This window comes from Peromyscus leucopus, chromosome X (genome assembly GCF_004664715.2).
Source record: "Peromyscus leucopus breed LL Stock chromosome X, UCI_PerLeu_2.1, whole genome shotgun sequence".
Lineage (NCBI taxonomy): Eukaryota > Metazoa > Chordata > Mammalia > Rodentia > Cricetidae > Peromyscus > Peromyscus leucopus.
The window spans coordinates 39,575,815-39,594,662 of NC_051083.1; the positions used below are offsets into that span (position 1 = coordinate 39,575,815).

General features: G+C 43.5%; 1 protein-coding gene across 14 annotated transcripts in view; it reads left to right on the forward strand.

Moving 5' to 3' along the window:
• LOC114681372 (F-box-like/WD repeat-containing protein TBL1X) overlaps positions 1–16,498 on the forward strand; it is a 164,490-nt gene extending 147,992 nt beyond the window's left edge. For all 14 annotated transcript variants that reach the window (XM_028854855.2, XM_028854858.2, XM_037198825.1 and 11 more), the window contains 11 exons: positions 98–230; positions 592–733; positions 1,037–1,100; positions 1,207–1,304; positions 2,280–2,340; positions 2,973–3,094; positions 5,273–5,347; positions 5,782–5,909; positions 8,597–8,762; positions 12,088–12,189; positions 13,144–16,498. In XM_028854855.2, the coding sequence (XP_028710688.1) occupies positions 98–230; positions 592–733; positions 1,037–1,100; positions 1,207–1,304; positions 2,280–2,340; positions 2,973–3,094; positions 5,273–5,347; positions 5,782–5,909; positions 8,597–8,762; positions 12,088–12,189; positions 13,144–13,170 (1,118 nt within the window). In that variant the 3' untranslated portion in view covers positions 13,171–16,498. The remainder of the gene's footprint in view (positions 1–97; positions 231–591; positions 734–1,036; positions 1,101–1,206; positions 1,305–2,279; positions 2,341–2,972; positions 3,095–5,272; positions 5,348–5,781; positions 5,910–8,596; positions 8,763–12,087; positions 12,190–13,143) is intronic.
• The last annotated feature ends 2,350 nt before the right edge of the window (positions 16,499–18,848 follow it).

An 18,848-nucleotide genomic window follows, 5' to 3' on the forward strand; every position in this document is an offset into this window, starting at 1 on the left:
GATACATAAAAACAAAGTATTTTTAAAATGGTAGTGCCTACAGATGCAATTTTTAATGGTTTGGTGAGCCATGTATGTTTTCATGTTTGCTTGGCAGATAATCACTCGAAACCAATGGAAATAGATGGGGACGTTGAAATTCCACCAAGCAAAGCGACAGTCCTTCGAGGCCATGAGTCTGAGGTGTTCATTTGTGCCTGGAATCCTGTTAGTGACCTACTTGCTTCTGGGTAAGAATTTGGGACAGATATGCGCCTGGGTTTGGAGGATGTGAGAGGGCTCACTCTTCCCTGGAGTACTGCCTTGAGGAAAGCACACATTTGTCATATCTTCCCAATGTGTGCAGACTGAGGAATAGGCTGTTTTGTGCATCCTGTACTGTGGTGAAGCCAGTGTTCCCAGTCATATCTCTGTGGGGTGGGGAGCAAGACAGATGCATGTTCAGTCAGTAAGCAAAAAAGGGGGACGAGGAAGGAAACTGAGCAGGAGGGTTGGAAAAGACACAACACATGCTGACTATGTGAGACCTAGCACACATCAGTCACATTTCCCCATTGAACCAGAATCAAATACTCCATGTTGGTTCTGCAGATCTGGAGACTCCACTGCGAGGATATGGAACCTTAATGAGAACAGCAACGGGGGCTCCACACAGCTTGTGCTGAGGCACTGTATACGCGAAGGTGGACACGACGTTCCCAGTAATAAGGATGTCACCTCACTGGACTGGAATGTAAGCAGCTTCTGCCCTCCACGTGTTTAGATGATTGTACAGCTGCCCTTCTGATAAAGCACATGCAAACACAAAGAGGCAGACAATTCTGTTTGTCTCAGTTCCTACCTTGGGGTGATGGTACCAGGGGCTCATAATTAGGTCCTAGTGGATAGACAGACCCTGGGGGTGGGAAATTGTCCCCAGCATCATGAGTGTGTGTTGCCTGTGAGAGGACTGGCTCTGTCACACAGCTCCATGTGGGAAGGAGGCCCAGGAATGTACCCAGATACTAATGTGTTTTGTCTTTTTTCTGTCCTGCAGAGTGATGGGACTCTGTTGGCAACAGGTTCCTATGATGGTTTTGCAAGAATATGGACAGAAGATGGTAAGTTCTGTATTCCTCGTGTGTTGAGTAAGATAGACTTTATGTGTGATCCTGAGTGAACAGTTGGTGACTGTGAAGTCACCATGTCTGTGTTTTCCCATGTCAGGTAACCTGGCCAGCACCCTAGGTCAACATAAAGGCCCCATCTTTGCCTTGAAGTGGAACAAAAAGGGGAATTATATTCTGAGTGCTGGTGTAGATAAGGTGAGTGAGTATCAACTTTTAATACATCCCTTTTATCTATGGATGTGGATTTATTCTTAGCCTGTTGGCTTCTTTGGCAAAATAACTCATTTTAGTTTCAGATTGTTTCTCTTGTTTGATCTTACTGCTGACTTTGAACAAGGCATTGCCTCATAATGCATTTACCTCTGTAGATCTTCATTCAGAATGTGCTCTCAGCCCAGTGATGAAAAGAGGGGAAAAAAAATCTCCCAGTGGAGTTTATTACTCCAGGAAGCAGTAGACTGTTGTGGATGTTTCTGTGTTGACTTTCATCCACTGAGCAATTCTTACTCATAGACTCTTTTTTTCTTTTCATTGGCTCCACCTTTCCTGACCTGATAAACCACTGCATCCCATTCTAGATTGCAGAATTCTCTTGAGACCTGATAAGGGGCCAACTTCATAGAAACTCGTGGAGCTAGCTGACTTAGAGTTTATGATTTTTCTCAATCCATCCTTGGGAATTTTGGGCAGTTGCACCTGTTCTCCTAGTTAATGGAGTGATGGGGGATTGTTGGAAGTGTTCATCCCTGCAGTACTACCTTTGGAACAGTGTCTAAAAGACATGAGGATGTGCCGCCTTATCTGTTATGTAATGGTTTTCTAGGTTTGAGAGCTGAGGAGACATTCCCATCCATTTTGGTAGATTTCACACATATTGGTGAAGTTGCTCTCATTAATGTGGCATCACATTATTGGGTGTGAAATACACAGCGTATATCATAGACTTAAGTCAGAAATACAGAAATGACAAATTCTATATAAATATTTTACACTATTGCGTGTATAAATGATAACAGCTTGGCACTATATAGGGGTAAAATAAAAATGAAATATATTGTTAATTTCTTAGAAGGAAAGGGGGCTAGTTGTCTTTTCTGGTACAAGACATTCTTCTAGGAAATTTTTTGAGAAGAATAGTAACTAACTTTTCCCTCTGTTTGCGGAACGCAGACAACAATAATTTGGGACGCCCACACAGGAGAAGCCAAACAACAGTTTCCTTTTCATTCAGGTAGGTTTGTTGTTGGGATTATACAGAGGCAGTACCAGGAGTTTCTTTTTTATTAATACATGATATTACATAAGAGCAGAAATGTGTCAAAAACCTTGGGACTAATGTGAAACAAAGTATTGGCAATAAGGAAATCTGTGGCTTACCAAAAGGTAACTGCTACCTTCCTTTTACACATAACTGGGCCTGTCCATGTGGGTTTTTCTCTTTCATAGAAAGGTGGGGGTCTCTCTCCAAAGGCATCTTTTTTGTTTGTTTGTTTGTTTGTTTGTTTGTTTGTTTTTCAAGGCAGGGTTTCTCTGTGTAGCTTGGAGCCTCACCTGGAACTCACTCTGTAGATCAGGCTGGCTTCAAACTCAGAGATCCGCCTGCTTCTGCCTCCCAAGTGCTGGGATTAAAGGTGTGCTCCACCACCGCCCAGCTCCGGAGGCATCTTAATGCTTGTAAATTGGAAGGAGAGTGTCTTTAAGGTCTTTGAAGGATGGTTTTCATGGTTTTAGTAGAGCTGATTCACACTGGGACTGGCATTCCTGGTCACTAGACAAGACTCCTGGGTGATGCTTTTGTCTGCATCGCTGAGCATTGTATTTAGTTAATAAGACAAATGTCCTCTCTTTCCTCCTGCCTTGCAGCACCTGCCCTGGATGTGGACTGGCAGAACAACACTACCTTTGCTTCGTGCAGCACAGACATGTGCATTCATGTGTGCAGGCTTAGCTGTGACCGCCCGGTCAAAACCTTCCAAGGACATACTGTAAGTAGCAGTTTTGATGCTCAGAGTTGGGAGTTGTAAGAGTGTGATGTGGGAGCTATGTTTTCAGTCAGTGCCTGCTATTAAAAGTTAATTGTACAGGAGAGACCACTGGATCTGCCATGCTTTGCTGCCGTGTCTGCCCTGGGTGACGGAATTAACCCAGCTGAGGTGTCTGTCAGTGGTCCTGGAAATACCTCAGAGTACAGCCTATCTGCTAATGTTCTCTATTCTATCCTGAAGCTGTTTCTCTTCTAACCCCCGTCTGTTTCCCAGCTTTTAATAGGGGCACACATTTTATGTCTGATTTCTGTTGTCTCTGCTTAGACTTTACCTCTCTCACACCCTGCCTCCTGGTTCCATAAATGGAACTGATGCTGAGTGCTGTGAGCAGAGGTCCACATGTATGGGTCCTGAACCTGCTGCTTCCCAAGACCTGTGTGCAGGTTCTGGTTTCTTCTCTGGAAGTTTGACTTGAGATGCAAAAGGATGGCAAGAGTTCCCAGGAAGGAGGCATGGGGAATTACAGATGGGTCAGCTAGAGACAGACAGGTCATGGAGAGGTCTGCCTGTGTGTGAGTTCTCTCTACAGTTCATCGCTGCAGTGATAACATGTATACTACCTCATTTACACTTGGGTTCACAGATAGGCACGCACTGACACAAACCCTCTATGCTACTCTGTAGTCCTCTCTTCTTTGATCTGGTCACAAAGAACCCTGCTCCTTGAATTCCCAGCTTCTTCCAATTTCACACCCTTAAAAACTTGGTGCCCTTACAAAGGGGATCAACCACAACATTTTGAAGTATGAAATTATTTAGAAAATAATCTTGTGTGTGAAGTTGTTTGTTAGGACAAGACAGCTGGCTTGGTAGAGGAGGCAGTTAATGGCAGTAGTGTTCCCAAAAGCCTCTGCAGGGACCCCTAGACAGTAAATTCCACTGTCCTTCCCTCTGCCCCTTGCTCTGCATGGCTGTCCCTGTCAGTATGGTGGAGCTTGTCTTCTCTTTGTTTCTTCTAGGCAGTTCAACTGGCCTCTGCTGCTTACAGGCCCCTGTGTTTGTCTGAGAGTGACTCAGCAGTCATTTCTGCATATACACACTCTTGTGAGAGTTGAGGAGCTAGTGAATCTGGTCAGTTTCAGGGACTTCCTGGAGGTTTTTTTGAGTTGCTCATTTCTTGTCTTAATGAGCTTCCCTGTAGTATTTCACCTCACTTACAACTCTCTGAAAGCATCTTGTCTTAAGAAATTTACCTTCAAAGTGGAAATTTTCAACTGAGAAGAAACTGCTACACGACACAAATCCACAGGAGGATGGACTGACTTCTCAGTGCCTTTTCCTCACTAGCCCGAGCATGTATAGTTTCCTGCACACACGAACTGCTTGTGTGTGTCTTTGTGCCTTTGGATGATACCTGGCTCTGCCATTGTGCTATATAAACCTTTGTCTACCTTTATCTCACATCCAACAAGTTACAAGTATTTCAACAGGAGCAGTCATATTAAAAACACATAGGAAAATGATGTTCAAAGTCCACTTTTCAAAATAACTAGTTTTGACCCGGTAGTGATAGTGGTATGCCTTTAATCCCAGCACTCAGGAGGCAGAGGCAGGCAGATCTCTGAGTTCAAGGACAACCAGGGCTATACAGAGAAGCCCTGTCTCAAAAAAACTAAAAAAAAAAAAAAAAAGAATGAATGAAACAAACTAGTTTTAGCTCTGCTTGATGGCACACGCCTGTAGTTCTGATACTCAGGAGGCTGACAGAATTGTTCCAGCCATCCTGGGATACATAAGGAGCTCCTGGCTAGCCTGTACTGCATAGTGAGATCCTATCTCAAGCAGCCATAAATAACAACTGATTTTAATTAGCTGTGCTTGTTGTATGCAAATCCTTCATTTGACTTCCTTAATAAGGAAATTTTCCCTAAAGAAATATGGATGAGAGTGTGGCTGTTCTTTGTAATATATGGCAGTATTTTTTTCATGTATAAAAAGTAAACTGAGGAAAAAATAATTGTGGTGGGTGGGTTCTTGTGCTGTGATCTTTGATATCCTGTGAACTCCCAAAAGGCCCTCTGCACTACAGTGCTGGCAGCATGCTACTGCTCCTGGCGGATGCCAGCCCTTCCACACAAAGGCTCTAATTGCTTTCTGAGATGCTGTGCTCTCTTGCAGAATGAGGTCAATGCTATCAAATGGGATCCTTCTGGAATGTTGCTAGCCTCCTGCTCTGATGACATGACATTAAAGGTAATATTGGTTCCTAAAGGGATTAGGTACTTAATCCTAGACAAACCCTTGTATGGCACTCATCCCTCTCCACCCTAATCACCTGGACCATTACTTTGATACTGTCTTTTCTCCTTGATTTTCCTGCCTTCTAAACTAAACGTTTTGTTCCTCCATGGAATTTTGACATCTGGTGCATGGTTCCTACTGAGAGACCTAACCTTCCTATGGCCTGTCCACCAACAGCCTTGTAGATTTAGCTTAACTCTATGCTTTGGTACTTCTCACAGCCACCTACTAATGTGCCGTCTGGTGGAGTCCTTGTTGGCTTGTGAACCTCTCCCAGGCGTGCCACCTAAGCCGTGATACCGTAGGTGCACCAGAATGGATGGTGCTGAGCCTTTCTCAGTGAGGGGCCCAGTATTAGCTCACACTGTTGCCAATGCCTCTTCTAGATCTGGAGTATGAAGCAGGATGCATGTGTCCATGACCTCCAAGCTCACAGCAAAGAGATATATACCATCAAGTGGAGTCCCACAGGACCAGCCACCAGCAACCCAAATTCCAACATCATGTTAGCAAGGTAAGGCAGGGCAACCTCACAGCTGTAGCTCCTTCCTGGGGGCAGCTTTGTTCTCTGTTGCTTAGTAACTCAGCTGGGAAGACTCACACCTAGAAACAACACAGTTGAAGTCCTTCCAAACTGAACAAAATGGGAGTTCACTGTGAAGAGACCAAGGAGATGGAAATATAACCTCCCTCATTATCCATGGAGATGAGTCTGGGAACCCTTGTGGGTAACAAAATCCATGGATGCTTAACTCTTTGCTTGCCTACAACCTCTGAATACATTCATTCCCCTGTACTTCAAATCATCTCTAAATGGCCTGTAATACACCTGCAATGAGAATGCTGTAGAAATAGTTCTTAGACTGTATTGTTAGGTAACAGTGACAAGCAAAAGGGTCTGCACATATCCAATACAGTTTGTGTGGGGGGGTTGTTTCGTTTGAGATGGGGGTCTCATGTAGTCCTGACTACCTGGAACTTGCTATGTATACTAGGCTAGCTTAGAGTTATACCTTCCGCTTCTGAAGTGCTAGGATTATAGGCCTTCCCACAATGTATTTTTTCCTTCCCCTTCAATGGTTTCTTATCCACAGTTGGACACAATCATGACTGCAGGTGTTGGGGGCTAGCTTACTAAAGGGAAGTTTTTAAGACAAAGAGAGGAAAACAAGAGTTTAGCTTGGAGCTCGTTTGTTCTTGAAGCTCCATTCAGGACTGTGATACTGGGATTTTGACTAGAGATAAATGATTCCCTGCCTCAGCCAAAGGTGATCCAGGTCACTTAATATTGGAACTGCTGATCAGCCAAGCCCCAGAAGCAAAGGGGCCAGAGGTATCTCATCCAAACCAAGTTCACTTTGGGCTTTAGCCAGCAGAACTGTTGTATCCTGGTGCATGTTAGAGTCCAAGAAACAGAGCAATCCATTCTTGGGATTTTGGTGTAGGGATGGAAGGTCTGGCCTTGTGCGTGCTGGCAAGTGCTCTGCAAGAGTACACCTCATCCCTCCTCTTGGTAGTTTAGTGAGAGCATTTAGACAGATGAGCTAAAGCCATTATGAACCAGAATCTAGGACTTTCATCTGGAAACCATGATATGAATCTTTGGGGTTTGTTCACTCACTATAGTCTGGACAAGACCAGACCCCCAAAGTAAAGTTTGGTTTCCAAGAAGCAGTGGGAAGCTTGGTCTGTGTTGTTCCAGAGGATTGAGGAGGAAGTGACAATAGGTAGGTCTCTTAAAAGGAAGGAAGCACCTAGTAGTAGGGTGGGCAGCCTTTCCTGGCAGTGAGAACAGCTTTTTGGAAAGCATTCAATCAAAGACTGTTTCCAAGGAGAGATGATAAGTGGTTCTTAGCTATACCTCAGTGGTCGATCACATGCATGGCATACATATCACCACTAAAAACCCAACCCGAAACAAACCTAAACCATACACGAAAATAATCCAAACACTGAGTGGTTGAACTAGAAGAAGAAAACCAATGCTTAATTCTCCTTTTTCAGTAATTATCCAAAAACACACTTGTGTATCAGTGATGCAGTACTATATGTATTGGTCATTTTTAATGACTAGGGAGATGCTTTGTTGTTGGTGGTGGTATTTTACTCTTTTGGGGGCCCACCACCCAGCTCCCAAATAAATCACACATGGAGGCTTAGTCTTAATTATTAATACCTGGCTTTAGCTTGGCTTAGTTTCTTGCCAGCTTTTCTTAACTTTAAATCATCCCATCTATCTTTTGCCTCTGGGCTTTTCCTTTTCTATTCCTGTATACCTTTCTTTGTTTCTTACTCCGTGGCTTTCTGTGTAGCTGGGTGGCTGGTCCCTAGAGTCCTCCTCCTTCTCTGGCTACTTCCTCCTTTCACTTCTCCATCTCTTTTCTCCTCTTTCCTCCCAGATTTCCTCTTCTAATATTCTCTCTACCTGTCAGCCCCACCTGTCTCTCTCTCCTGCCTCGCTATTGACCATTCAGCTCTTTATTAGACCATCAGGTGTTTTACACAGGCACAGTAGCACAGCTTCACAGAGTTAAACAAATGCAACATAAACAAAAGTAACACACATTACAATAATATTCTATAATACTTCCTGGTATCACATAGTATATTATAGGAGCAAACACATTATCCCCTTACAAGAACAAAAGGACACACTGAGCCTTGTGAGACCCTGTGGAGATACAGAAAGCCAGGTGGTGACAGCCCTGTGATATGTGCTATTCTTTTAAATCTGAAAATAATTAAACTCTGTAGCCCTTGTCAGTGTGATTTTATGCGCACATGTGGTTTTAGAATATCTCATGTGGAAGTACATCTTCACTCAGTTTTGGGTTTTTTTTCCAGTCATAGCTGGATGAATTTATAGTTGTTCAAGTGGGTGTAATATAAACAATAATGGTGTTTTAGAAAATTAGTTGAATAAAACACAAAAGCATTTTATGTTCAGAGATGTGGGAACTGGAGAAAGAAATGAACACAGTGGCCAAGTAGGAAAGCACCTACTTGGCTTGTGCAAGGTCCTAGGTTCTGTCTGGTGGCGCTTTACTTTTCTCTGGAGAGAAAAGGCTCACTAGAATAGTCTCTTGAAGCAAATTCAAATATGTTTCAAATACAGCTAAAAGACAGTTTACGTGAGATACATCATAGAGATCTTAAAAAGCCAACCCATTTCTGTGGTGGTTTTCCTTGCTGTCTTCCTAGTGCTTCATTTGATTCTACGGTTCGACTGTGGGATGTGGAACGAGGTGTTTGCATCCACACACTGACCAAGCATCAGGAGCCTGTCTACAGTGTGGCGTTCAGCCCTGATGGGAAATATTTGGCCAGCGGGTCCTTTGACAAGTGTGTCCATATCTGGAATACTCAGGTAATGTCTTGACTTCCTGTGGCTGAATCCTTCCTGAAAGGCATGTTTTCAGTTCCTGGGCTGGCAGAAGGGCTGGGGAAATGAGTTATCTCAGGAGTGAGTAGAGCCTCCACATGGAGATCACAGATTCTGTGTGGTCTGCTGTGTGTACCCCAATGATGTGGGGTCTTTCCACCTACTTACAAGCCTGGAGTCCTCTGGACTCTTTCAGCTTGTCATATTGGGAGCATTCTCTTTTGGAAGAACCACAGTCTTCAGCTGTCTTCTCCTGGCAGGGACCTACTTCGTGCTGGAGAAAAAGCATGACCTAGTTTCGTCACCTTAGAAATGCTGCTCTTTGTGGGAAGGTCCTGGGGGTGGCCTTTCATAAAACCTTCCCAGGGAGACACTGCAGGATAACCAGCTTGATCTTCCTCCTGTCCACTGTGGAGCAACTCAGAGCATAAAGGAATATAAGGCTTGGAATTTTCACAATTGAAAGTGTTGTTTGTTTAATACAGGGTCCATGAATTGTCTATGATTGTCCTTTCAGCAGGAACTGAAAAGGGAAGGGGTTGGAGTCTATATAGCCACTGGAGATATCTCTGACCTTACAGAGATGAGAGAATTCGGACTATCAGAAGTAGAAGTGGATGAGAACTAATGGGGTAGACTGGGAGGAAGTATTGTACTGGGCAGTTCTTTGTTTTCTTTTGGGGGCTGGGAATGCAATGTAGAGCCTTGGAGGCAGCAGGCAGTCATTCTACCCTGAGCTCCATCTCAGTCCTTGGTCATCATTCCAATTGAGAAGTAGTTAGGTTAAGTTACTGAAAATAAGGAGCCAATTTGTTTGAACTCAGGGGGATTCGCTGCCTCACATTCATGTAATTCACCTTTCTCATTCCTTTTTGGTTGGTTGACATTTTGAAGGATTTAAATTCTTAAGTTCATGCCCTCTTGTGTCAAGGGAGGCAGTAAATAAGCCATGTTCCAGGACTCCACAGGCATTTCAGGGGCATTTCAGGGGCATAACCCAAAGTTAGCAACATGTCTCTGGGTATGTGAATAGATGCCTGTCAACCTGGCATTGTAAAGGTGGAGGCAGGAGGATCAGGATTGAAGCCAGCCTGGGTTGTATTATCAAGAAGCAAAACAGAACAAAAGGTAGAAATGTGCAGGAATACTTAATCATATAGAGAGAACAGATTTTGCTAGTGATAGCTCACTTTGAAGGTGCCAACAAGATGAAAATGCAGCTGCTCCTTAAAATCTTTGAGGGGATGACTCCAGGCCCCCCTGTGGATGCCAGAATCTGTGGAGCCCAATTCACTTCTATAAGATGGCATAGTATGTATGTAGAACTGATGATGCACATATACGTTTACTAGGTGACTCACAACACCCGGTACAATACAATGTGAATATTATAGGAATAGTTGTTAGGTTTTTTGGTTTTCTTATTCTTTCTTCCTTTTTTCTTTCTCTTCTCCCTCCCCCTCCCTTTCTCCCTCCCTTTCTTTCTTCCATCCTTCCTTTTCTTTTCTTTTTATTTCTTTTTTAATACTGGCAATTGGATCCAGGGCCCTAGAACTCACTCACTGTACAGCCCAGGCTGGCTTCAAACTTGAAATCCTTCTTTAGCCTCTGAAGTAGCTAGGATTGCAGGCAGGCTTATTATATTGTGGGGTTTGAGGGTGTGTGTGGGGGAGTAATACTGGAAAAGTCCAATGGTATTTGGTTCCATATTGAAGGGAGCAGGGAGTTAATTATTTTGAGACATCATAGAGCCTATATTAATCCGCTTATTATAAGCATATATAATACTGTTGGCTTGCTGTTGTCCATATTCACAATGTATACTACCCTTTATTTTTCTGTGTAAACAGAAAGTATATTTCTCTAAATGCATTTTTCATTATGCTTTGCTAACACTTGCTATAGCTTGATAATGGTAAATATATATGTATATATATATATATATATATATATATATATATATATATAATAACAAGTAAATATATGTATGGCAAGGACACTTTACTGCTATGGATAAGAACTAATGAGAAGTTGATGGCCACTGGGGTTAGTGACTGTATAAGTCATGGTTCTCTGGAGGAATATAACTGATAGAATGAAGCTGTATCAAAAGGTGATTTGTTAGAGTGGCTTATAGGTCATGATCTGGCTAGTCCAACAATGACTGTCTGATCACAAATAAAGGCCAAGAGTCTGGTAGGTGTTCAGTCCATAAGGCTGGATATCTCAGCTGGTTTTCAGTCTACATTAAAATTCTGAAGACATAGACTCTACTACCAGCTAAATAATGCCTTAGCAGGATAGATGAACTTACAAGCAAGCTAACAGCAAAGCTTCCATCTTCCATGTTTTTTTTTTTAATGTGGGTCTTCCCACTTCAAATGATCCAATCAAGAAATTGCTTCCCAGGCATGTCCCAGATGCTTGTGTTTTAGTTGATTCCAGATATAGACAAGTTGACAACCCAAGATTCGAAATTACAGTGATCTCTCATACATGTTTTATAAAGATACTTTACTGAACTGAGGGTTTATTCAAGTCCTGAGAAACCTCAGCTTCCTACATCTCGTGATACACATCATGCCAGTCACTAACAGATACCATAATAAAAATGTGTATATTTATTCTTCCAAACTACATATCCAAATTGATGGGAGGTTTAACTTCATGACATGCTAATGCATTTAGTTGTCTAATCGCTAGTGGGCTGGGGGTGTGCTCGCTCAAGTGCTCTGGGGAGGAGGCAAAATGAGGTGTAGTTTGATAATAATCAGAACAGGTAAGGACTGGAGCAGGTAGAAAGACCTCAGCCCATTGGGTCTGAACCAAGCCCTAGGAAGGAGACAAGAAAGAATGGCTTAGTAAGATGGTGCTTGGGTAGTCAGTCACAGAGGCTAAAGAACATCTTAGCAAAGCTACTGGGGGAAAAGCAGGGAAGTTGGCTTAGTGATAGAGCACCCTGGTGCCCCAGATTTCATATCCAGCACTGAAGGGTGGAAAGAAAGAAAAAGGTCAAGAGGAGGTCATGAGTTAAAGCTCCCCCTCTGGCAAGTGTGTATCATCTCATGAAAACCCACTGTCTTGTGCTCCCTAGTACCATGAGGCATTGCTGGGCATAGCCATGGCTTTAGCTAAAATGTGATGGCGGTTCTGTGGGTGACAATAGATTGATGTTTATGGAAATTCCTTTAACTTTTGTGTGCTTGAAAGCTTGATCAGATAGAAGTTTCTGGAGGAAGAGTGCCCCCTTTTACTGCTGTCATTTTGAGGGGCTCCTCTGAGTTATTATGACAAATGCTTTGCTTTTCAGAGTGGAAGTCTCGTCCACAGCTACCGAGGCACAGGCGGCATATTTGAGGTGTGCTGGAATGCTCGAGGAGACAAAGTGGGTGCCAGTGCATCTGATGGCTCTGTAAGTGGCGCCTCTGATCTACTGGGAGTTAGGGGTGAGGGCAGCTGATCCCTGATCCAACCTAGGTGCTTCCAAAGGCCTTGTGAGGCTCCCCTGTCCTGCTGAGCCTTGTCAACTAACAGATGCTTACCACATACCATGTGTGAGTGGCAGGCATGCCTGTATGAAGGAGGCTTCTATTTGGGTTGAAAATAGCCTTTTCTTTGTCCAGAATGTCAATGAACTTGTTTACTCTTAGCTGTAGTGACTCTACACACATGTGTACCCCAGGATATTAAGGAATATCAGGAGTCATATTAGGTTGTCACTACTTTGGTCCAGGGTGCCATTGACATTTCACTGGTGGAGTCCAGGGATGCTGGGAAGCCTCTTATTTATAATGCTATGGATGCCCCACTATGGCCAAGAAATATCTGGTCATAAATACCATTAGTATATAGCTGAGAAACTTGCTCCTGTTCCATTGCCATGTGAATGTTCTGGCCAAACATCATCATAACAAGACATAGCTTTCATCAGATAGGCCTCCTTGTTTCTGTGAATCTCATTGTGGTCCAGTAGCACATGTAATGTTTAATTTGCCTCTGAACTTGAGGTTGCAATAACTCTAGGGTGAGGGGCACTCTGGCTAATGGACTGAGTCACTAGTGTGGCCTGAGATCTTTTGTTATCTGCTCCACCATGTAGACATCCAGTCTGTGACCTCTGCTGATGACCTCAGTTACTCTGTGAGTTTCTTCAATGGTCCATGGCTTTTCACTTGCCTGTTCTTTGCTAGAGTTTGGTTGTTCTGATGTTCAGAAACTAGCCTGTTTCTAGGGTTTCTATCTCTTCTTGACTTCCACTAACACTTTACAAGCATGAAGTTGGTGGCTAGGTTTGTCTTGCCAGCATCTGTTTGAAGGCACCTGATATTATCTCTCAGAGTAACAGACACTTTATCTTTCATTCCAGGTCTGTGTTTTAGATCTCCGAAAGTAAACACAAAATGTAGAAAACAAACCCATTCTAATGGACCAGCAGTGAATGTGTGGGATTGCAGCATCCTTCCTATGATGGGCTCCAAACTGTGTGAACTTGACTTGTTCGAGTCTACTTGGAAATCACCTGTCCCTGGCCACAGGATTCTCTCCCCCCCCCCCCCGCCCCCACCCCAATCTGCATCCAGAAGTTTAAAACACAAACAAATACAAAGTCATACACATGGTTGTATCACAGGAATATGGTTTCCACCTAGAATGTTCAGCTGGGGAAGGATGAAGCCATCAGCTACATGGTGCATGGTTTGGTTTCCATCCAGAACAGGCTCTAATGACTGAACAGGGAAGGAAGAACATAAAGCTGTGCCAAAAAAAAAAATAAAGAAAAGGTTAAAAAAAAAGAAAAACAAACAAAAAACAAACAAAAAAACCAAACAAAAACAAAAAAGAAAAACGCTGTGATAAACCAAAAGGGAGGAAAAACCTCCCCCTTTATGGTATTTCCCTCCTAACAATTTGGATACTACAGTTGCTCTCCAAAAGACCAGTTTGTACCAATGAAATGTGTGACTTTGTAATCCCAACGCTGTATTTTCTAGAACCTTCTTTGGTGGTTTTTCTATCTGCTAAAATTCTGTGGTCTGGGGGCCTCCCACCTCAGATAGAAACTGTTTTTGGCTTATTCTTTCTGTCCTCCCTTGTTGTCCCCCACTCCTTCCTCTAATGTCCTTGCTCTGGTGTGGTCTCACTTTTAATGAAGTCCTGCATAGATATGGCCACATGCACACAACGAATCTTTGATGGACAGCACTCTCCTTCCCTCTCGTCCCACCCCTACCCATCGCTTACTCTCTGTCCCTTTCTCATAGTTGCTTCACATTAGGTCCCAAAGGCACTTTCAGAGCATAGTAAGTGCTTTATGTAAGAAGGCAGGGAGGGGGACTTTTTACAGAAAAAAAAAAAAGACTTATAAGAGAAAGAACCTGGAGTATTTTTTGAAAAAAATATTTTTATGTTAAAATGACTTTAAAATCCTAAAATGGCCATCAGACATAGAGAGTTTTGTGAAATTCATATTTAAGAGACTAAGAAGACACTGGCAGAGTCTGAGGTGTCTAATTACCCCTTTCCCTTCAGCTTCACGAAAGGCAGTTAGGAAAACCGTGGATTGGGAAGCGTCCTATGGAAGAACAAGGGGATTATTTTGGCAGCTGGTGGGGAAGAGCCCACTGGTTTGGCACCAAGCAGAATGCCGAACTGTTTGATGCACATTTACTTCAGCAGCGAATAGGAACACAGTGAAGAAGCCACCCTGACCACCAGTGTGGCTCCATGGCACCTGCCAGCTACTTCTTTCTCACAGCAGTGTAGCTACAGATGGGCACTTTATCAAGAGCATGCTTGGTGAATCTTGCAAAACCGACCCAAAGGCCTCAGTGTCACTCAGTCTCGTGAAGACAATGAGTACCAAGGGAGACTTGGAATCCTAAAAATGAATTATGACCCAGGTAGAATGCCATAAATCATTTCTGCCCACTTTACAAATTCTCTTACAGAAGATTAGGACAAAGCTTTAAAGAAAATGAGGAAAAGAAAGAAATTTTTTTCTTTTACAATTTTTTAAAAAAACTAAATAAGGCGTTGTGTGCCTGGTAAAGTTTGCCATCATTGAATCAGGTGACCTTTGTTTGCTTCTTGTCATAACTTGACACTGACTTGGTTTTTTAATTAGTAAAGGGAGACAGACCAGAAGGGGGCTGGGCCAAGTCAGTGGGGCTGCAAGTGGCAGTATGCAGGGTCCAGTCTACAGCTGAGATAAGTGTTACTTAGAGGAAAGTATCCATATATGGAGCCAGAAATCAAGCAGCAGGGAGGTGAGGTACTTCCTACACAACAGACGAATATTAAGACCAAGACCAGGAATTGTGTATCTGCCTCCATTTTGACATGTACATTATGTGAGCCCTCCAAATCCAAGTGTTGTGTTATTGAGTTGAGCTGTGTGTTTGGACTCTGGCATCTAAACAGTTAGCAAAGAAAGCCCGAGTTCTGTGGAGAATTTGATTATAGCAGGTGTCTCTGCATAAGTGGAATGATGTTTCCTGCCCTGAGACTGCTTTAGCTTTAGAATATAATTTTGGAAGTCCAGCTAAATCCCATCTTTGTTCCCCAAATACAATTCTGTTCATCTCTGTAGAAGATCAGCTGTTAAAAGTCAGCCTATTGTAAGGGCATGACTTTCAGTCGACAGTTCCACATTGCTATACGATGGTGATTGGGTAAATGGCACATAGGGGTTCATCAGACAATCTGGGTGTCCAGGGCACACCCCCCAGATGAATCTAAGACACATACGAGTTATTATTTTGGAGTAAATGGCTGTGAGACTAGGACAAAAGGGTTCAATCTACACAAGAAGAAACCTAAAGATCATTCACTTCGCTGGCCTTACAGCGAAACATGGACAGGAATTTAGTGCTGGCCACAAGGGGACCAAGCAGAAGAATGCAGCCCACACCCCTCAAGTCCATCCCCATAAATAGTTCAATCTACAGCTGTTTCTGAAGCGGCCAGCATTTGGATGCCATCATTTGCCCTGCTATCCCAGGGCAGCTGCATCATCTTTGTGGTCAAGGGGTGGCCTGTGTGTAATGCTGTTACCTAACATTGTTTATTAACTCCTAAAACATTGTGAGGAATGGTTAAAGTCTTGTGACCAAATTCAATCTTGAAAGCAGTGTAGTGACATAGCAGCCTTTGCAGGTGTTTTCCCTGGAGTGTGGAGTAACCACACGCCATTCCCAGCACATCCAGGATGTGGCCTGTAGAGGACCGAAGGGCCAGATGGACATAACAAGGTTCAACTCTCTGACCCCATTCAACACCATAGGACTTGACTTTTTGTTCTAAGAAATAGATCATGGAGCCAAGTGAAGTGCACTTTGTCACATGTAAGGATCTGCTTTGTTCCTTGTTGCTTTTCCCTTTTCAAACCTTTCGTTCTACCTTTCCATTCTGTTTCTTGTCAAATGCATAAATGTCTGTTCCGCAGCTCACTGAAGTTTTGAATTCTGGCTTGTGCAGTTTTTATTGTCTGTGTCAGACGTACAGCCAGACATGGTCCTCTTTCAGCATTTTCCACATTCTGTTAAGCACCATCAAAACTCCCCCTCCCTTTCTGTCCTCTATCCCCCACTCCCACTCACCCCTCACGCTCTTCAAGAAGAAAAAAAAAGAATCACCTTGTGTGTTGTAGCTCATTTGTTTCAAGAGAGAATCAACAGATCATATTCAGTGTCTTGAATAAATTGCTCTATTTTGATATTAGAGAACATAGTGACTGTGTTTTTCTTTTTGTTTGTTTCATCTGGCTTGGTATCTCTGATACCTGACAAAAAAAACTTTAGAGAGGAAAGATTTATTTTGGCACTTGGATTGAGAAGGCACAGTTCATTGTGGTAGAGAGGTTGTGGTGGTCTTGGCCCATCTGTGGTGGCAAGAGTATGAGATGGCATGCTTATGTATCCATAGATCAGTAAGTGGCACAAGCTTAAAACCACAAGCCCAACATCTCAATCAGCCACCTAGGCCCCACAACCTCCCAGTGTAAGGCCATCATAGAAGGAGGGAGCTCTAAGCTCCCCCGACCATGGTTAGAGGGATATCTGAAGCTCACTTGAATTAAGGTAAAGATCTGAGACATTTGGATCAGATGAGTAGGTATGAAGCACCCTTGAGCAGAAAGGAAAGGTCTGGTGCCCCAGTGGAAAGTGTCAGACAGTAGGGTAGAGCAGATCCTGTTGGGTTAAAGGTGAATATTCCAGGATATCTCATGCAGTGGAGGAACACTGGATAGTACCTCTTGGCTAGGGACCTCCTCCCATGTTCCAGTTCTTTATCACAGTACAGAATGGCCATATCTTTGGCCAGAATAGTCTGAAGTTGCTTTTGTCATAAATGCTGACTACTTCGGTCATGAGGGGAAGATTTAAGACCTTTTTAGTTCAAGGGTAGGTCTTGGGCCCCCATGCATATGAGGGAATGGTCTGAGGCCCATGGAATCAGAGGGACACATATTACCTTGGGGGCATAAGAAAAAGTTGCCCTTGGTCAAAGAAAGCAGTTTTTATACCCCTTTGGGAGAGGAAGTGTCTTGAGTTCACCTTGTTAGAGAGGAAGGAATGAAGCCAACTCTGATCTAGGGGTAGTTCTGGTGGCACCTTTATCAGATGGGGAATGTGTATCTCTTAAGCAGTTGGGTGGACACAACCTTGTCAAAGACAAGTTCTGAGAACTCGGGAAAGGGGGACATTCTGAATTTCCTTGGCCAGAGGGGCAAAGTCCCCAGCTGAATTGGCAGACTAGGTGACCTTATATAGTAGAGAAAAGGGCCCAGCATTAGCACATTGGCTTCCGGCAATTCCCAGTTCCAGATACCCATAGATTTCATGGAATCTTTTGACCAGGGAACAGCAGAATGAGTGCTTGTCCCTGTGATGTTTCCAGAAGAATGTTCAGTTGTTTAGGTCTATGAATGAAAGATGGGAACATTTGATTTCTAATAACCACCATGAAGTCAGATGGCCAGGTCTGAGGACTCAAGAGCATTTGCCTAGCTACCTTGCAAAGACAGGGATGCTCTAAGGCCATCTTTGTTAGAATGGAACGGGTGTGAGTTTTAAAGCCTCCATCATCAGAGGGGTAGGTCTGAGACCCCATTGTTCACAGGGGCCCTTTACCAGAATGGCATGTTCCAGTCCTCCTTGAGCAAAAATGGACTGTCTGAAGTCCTCTTAGTCAAAGTGGATAGATCATAGCCCCCACCTCTGTTCTCTTGTGCAGAGGGAATGGTTTAAATTCCCCCTGGTGTGAGGCCTCTTTACACACACACACACACAAAAAAAAAATGTTTAAGACCCCCTGGACAAATAAGTAAGATCTGAGGTAGAATTTGGTTTAGGAGCGAGGTCTGACATTCTCTTCAATTAAGTGGGAAGGAGTAAGGGCCCTTGGGAATAGAGGAAGCACCAAGGTCCTCTTGTGAGAGTGGAAAATTCTGCAGCTCAATTGGTCAAAGGTAAAGGTCTGAACCCCCATGGGCAGAAGGGGAACGTCCCATATAGCCATGGATGGAAGGGAAATGGAATGTACCCTGTACCTGTACAGTGGAAGGCGTTCCCAGCACTGATTCAGCAGGTTCTGTCTCTTCACAGTTTAGAATATCCATCTAGAGGAACCATTCGCCAGTCTCGGCATTCTTCAAGCAGGTTATATGGCTGTCCCTGGCTAGATTGCCTCCTCTACTTTGTTTATCTGTCCAGATATGGGCAGGCCATTCCATTTCTCATCTGGCTTGAAGGCAGATAGCTAGGGTTCCAGACTCTTCATTGTAAATCCAGGGCTTGTTCAGAAAGAGACTCCATTGTCTATTAGAACTATTAGGTGGGAGATCCCCTTCATCAGTAGGGGGAAGGTCTTAGGCTACATCTTTCAAAAGGGGAAAGTGTTAGGCAGAGTAGGATAGAGCAGGAAGGTCCAAGACCTTTAAAGAGGGTGAATGTCCCAGGGTGAATTGCACAATGTAGAAAAGGCAGGCACTCCCTCACCAGTTTCCAAACCTTGGGGAACTCCATTAAAGGACTAGTGGCAATTTGAAAATTCTTATAACAAGCTCAATGG